The sequence below is a fragment of the Geospiza fortis genome, unplaced genomic scaffold, assembly GCF_000277835.1.
Source record: "Geospiza fortis unplaced genomic scaffold, GeoFor_1.0 scaffold488, whole genome shotgun sequence".
In the NCBI taxonomy this organism is placed as follows: domain Eukaryota; kingdom Metazoa; phylum Chordata; class Aves; order Passeriformes; family Thraupidae; genus Geospiza; species Geospiza fortis.
The window spans coordinates 3,546,568-3,550,964 of NW_005054365.1; the positions used below are offsets into that span (position 1 = coordinate 3,546,568).

At 43.6% G+C, this 4,397-nt stretch overlaps 1 protein-coding gene across 1 annotated transcript in view; it reads right to left on the minus strand.

The window, feature by feature from the left end:
* The window catches only part of MYO5B (myosin VB), a 146,371-nt gene that overhangs the window by 15,547 nt on the left and 126,427 nt on the right, over nt 1-4,397 (minus strand). The window contains exon 30 of the mRNA XM_031059641.1: nt 1,233-1,310. Within this exon, the coding sequence (XP_030915501.1) occupies nt 1,233-1,310 (78 nt within the window). The remainder of the gene's footprint in view (nt 1-1,232; nt 1,311-4,397) is intronic.

Below are 4,397 nucleotides of genomic sequence, written 5' to 3' on the forward strand. Positions count from 1 at the left end.
TTCCCTACAGGAGCAACTATGCACAAAAATTTTTTGTTGTTGTTTTGGTGTTTTTCTGTAATAACTCTTTTATAAAAGAGTGCATGCTTTCAGGGAAGACTCCTGGATGAAAAGTACTAATCATCCCCATGTTGCTTTGTGTAGTTGTTTTTGTTGCCTTTAGAAAATTTAACAACACAGTCTCTACTCCCACATCCCAGCACAAGACAGAAAAGCACGTTTTGCACCTATAGAAACATAAGCAATAATGCTGTCAGCCTCATAATCCTGTCAGGAGTTATATTCTTAATAGGCTTGGAAAATACAGACCCACCAAGAAATAAGTATTAAGTACTTAATTTTCATTTTATTTCTTCATACTGGGATTAGTTGGGATTCAGTCTGGATAATCCATGAGACACCCTCAGAAGAACATGCTCCTTCTATGAACCTGGGTTCCTACTTTGCTTGGAAAAACACATGAAATAATCTCTGTTATTTCTTCCTGTTACTGTCTGGTTTTACCCTGATACCTCTAGATGTGACCACTTTAGACTACTCTATACAAAATACTTAATTTTTTTATCTCTTTAATATCCTTTAAACTTTAATAAAATCATATATATTGGAGCCTCATAAGCACCAAGCACAGGAGTGATGCAGGACAAGAATCCAGGAGGGATATTTGCCCAGCAGAGCAGGATCTGGGGAGGGCTATGGAACAAGCTATGGACAAGTCTGTGTCTACCACGTGCCTTTCTCACCCACAGACAACACATGGATGGGAGCACAAAATCCCCAGGATCATGCAAAGGTGACAGCACTGGGTCACAAGCACAGACCCTCTCCTTCCAACAGGTCAAGGACTGGGAGAAAACACTTCCAAGAGGTGCCATGTCTTAGTGCAATTTGGGAGAAAAAAAATAATATGGTCTTGGAGATCCCAGCTTCCCAACCTCTCTATCACCCAATTCCCCATTACTGTCACATAATCCTTACTGGATCACAGGTCAGGCATTAGTGACAACGGCCACCACCAGCAATGGCCAAGTGGAACCATGACTCCTCTGAAAATTACAGGAGGGTCTCAATTCCTGCAGTTTGGAAATCCTACCTCCAGCTGTTCCCAGACAGGACAGCGGGCCCTGCCCAGGACCACATGGCAACAGCAGAGCAAGAGAAAGAAACAAGAGGGCAAGGAAAAGGTAGGAGAAGGCAGAAGCAGCAGTGGGGAAAAACAGAAAGTGTTTGACCTGGCAACTTGCTTTAAACCTTGATAAGCCAAGCCGAGCTCTCCATCTTCATTGAGATAGCCCCAGTCCTCAGTCTTGCTAGAAATAAAGGACAGGAAAAGGAAACAAGAGGACAGAGAAAGACAAAAGGTCAATTGAAAGAGAAGGGGAAAAGGTATAGAAGCCTTATGTATTTCATTCATATTAGTTTTCAGAGCACACTTGCATTGCATTGCATTTCTTTTTCCACCACAGGGAAGGAGAGCCCTGCCCTGGTTGTGCCCTGTAAGACATTTTAAAAACAAGTTTCTCCATCTCTTTCCCACTGCAGCAACTCCCACTGGTCTAAAATAAACTCTACTTCAGCCAAGAGTTTTCTCAGCATTTGACTCAAACACATCAGTCTTTCCTCAGAGCAACCTTTAGTCCAAACACCACAAGCATCCCCACAAGATCAATCTCTCCTGTGTACATCCAGACAGAATAATGGCCAGGAAAGTCTCATCTCACTTTAATACTTTTAGCAGTTGGCTTTTTTAGTCTCCTTTTAGCAGATTGTTTGGGTTTTTTTTTAAGTTATATGAGGCAAGATTTATCTTCTTTAATGAGGGGATGAACACATTACAAATGAGTGATGTAAGCTGGTCAGCTTGACCAGAAACACTTGCAGCAAGATTTTACGTGGCTTTGATGTCAGTTAGAAAAAAGTGCTTGTTTTAAGCAATAACAGTTTAAAAAGTAAGCAAGGAAACCATCAAACTTAATATAGCATTACATTAAAAAACAAACAAACAAACAACAGAACCAAACAAACCAAAACACAAAAAGAAGAAAGCCAAACACACATTTTGAAAAGAGCTGTAGCAGATGCCATTCCCTGACAAGGGAATCTCTGCATATTTCAGTGGCAAAGCACAACACACAAGCATTCATGAGCAAATTTTCACAGGAGGAAGCAGTGACAAATGGGGTGTTGCAGCTCTGCTTTGAAGGGGCTCTGAAGGTGCCTCACCAGCACAGACAGCTCGTGCATCCCTCCCATGCCACTGCTCGAGCACGGCACTTCTCAAAACTGGCAAACATTTCAGGCACTGACACTTGCAAAGTTCATCTGTTAGAGCCACATGTATGAATTTCAATTAAAACCTTGTTTCTATCCCGTACATAGCAGGTTTCCAAAAGGGTCTGCAAGCTGACAGATACAGGGAGGTTTATTGGTCTCATTTGCATGAATTTGTTAGTAAAGTCTTTTTTTTTTTTTGGTTCATATAATCTTATCAGGACATATCCTCAGGCACTGAAAACCAAAGGAAAAAGCAGGAAGGTCCCCACTATTTATTGCACATCAGAAACCTGTGAAATCTCACATGATGAGCAGCATTTTAAAAATATAGCCCTCCTTGGAAAAATAGCTTTCCTTCCTTTTTTAATCATAGGCATTGAGGTAAATGAGGAGAGCAGCTCAAGAAAATGCCATTATAAGATAAATATATAAAAATGCTGATTTAAGGTAAACCTGTACTGGGAAATAAGCATTCAGTCCATCTCCATCAACACAGCATTGACTCAGAAATCACTGCACTCCCTCTTCTCCCAGAACGTCATGTTGACCAAGACATATAAAGGGGTCCTTTCAATGTAGTTAGAGTAATTGGCATCTGAATCATAATAATTTCCTAAAATGCTGGGTCAATCCTACTCTCAAATAAGGCTGGAGAGGAGTTAAAAGGGCTGCTTCACAAAGCCCTTTATCCTGATCTTGGAGGCACAGGTCTCGGGAGCAGCTGGGACCTGCAGTCAGCAAACTGTCCTCATCAAAAGCAAAAAATTCCTGCCCAAACACCTCCCTGCCCCGTGAAAGTAGCTTAAAGGAGGTGCATGTACCCCAAACCCAGAGATGTTAATTGCAGCATCTTCAGTAAATGATCCTCTCTTCATAAAACAGGGGCATTTCACTTTCAGGCACAGATGGACCTTTTTGTTTTAGGTAAAAGGAAAAATACTGTGCATCACAGACAGATCTAAGGCAGAGGGGAAAGATACCCATGGGAGAGTGGGAAGCAGAGATATGGTGTGATCTCCACATCATGGTCTCTCCCACCTGCAAAAGCATCCCTCATGTAAAGCCAGCATCAGCTCTTCACTTTGCACAGCAGCTGCAGGTGGGACTTGCCCAACAGGAAAAAACAAATCCATGTACTCAACAAAACTCACTTGGAAGCTATCATGGAAGCTAATTTCAAAGGCCCAGCCTGATTTACTTTGACCTGCCAGGTTATTTATTATCTCTTAACACCATCACCTGGTCTCTCACTGGCTCTGCATTTCCACCAAGATCAAACAGGCTTGATAGAACGATCCCAAGAACGGAAACAGGGAACAAAAAGCCTACTTAGCTTTAGAATCAGTTATTGTAGGAGAAAAATGAAGTAGGAGCTAACTTTATTTTCCTCTTAGCAGCTGAAATTCAGCAGAATTTTTTTTAGGAGGAAAAAAAAGAAAGAAAAAAACTGAGTTTAATGCATTTATAAAGAAAGGGCTGATTTCAGTTCAAACTTGCCCTTGGCCTAGAATCAAAGGGCTTTCCTCTGGAAGCTTTGTGGAGACAGAATTCCTACATGGGCAGGGTTAGCAGCACCTGGCAGAGTTCTTCCTGTTTTCCTCTGGCTGTATTTAGAAGTGCTGCATGACATAGACATGGAGAGAATAAAAGGTTGATCTCCCACCAAAATAGAGCCATGCTGTGTCCTTAAATAGCTAAGAGATGATGACTTGGAGCTAGGAGCAGCTCCTGGGTGGAGCAAGGTTTTACCATATCCATAAGCCTGGCCTGGTGAAGAACCTCCACCTGGTGAAAAAGCACCTCAGACTGGGGGGCAAAGAGCAGCTGACAGCCCTGAAGGACTGGACCATCCAGAGGGACCTGGACAAGTGGCCCAAGGGAACCTCACGAGGTTTAACAAGGCCAAGTGCTGGAGCTGCACCTGGTCAGGGCAATCCCCAGGATCAACTCAAGCTGGCGCTGAGCAGAGGGAGCAGCCCTGGGAGAAGGAGCTGGAGGTGCTGTGGGTGAGAGCTGGGCCTGCCCCAGCCTGAACCCCCTGCCCTGGGCTGAGCCCCCAGCGTGGGCAGCAGGGCAGGGGGATCCTGCCCCTGTGCCCCGGGGCTCAGGTGAGAGACCACCTG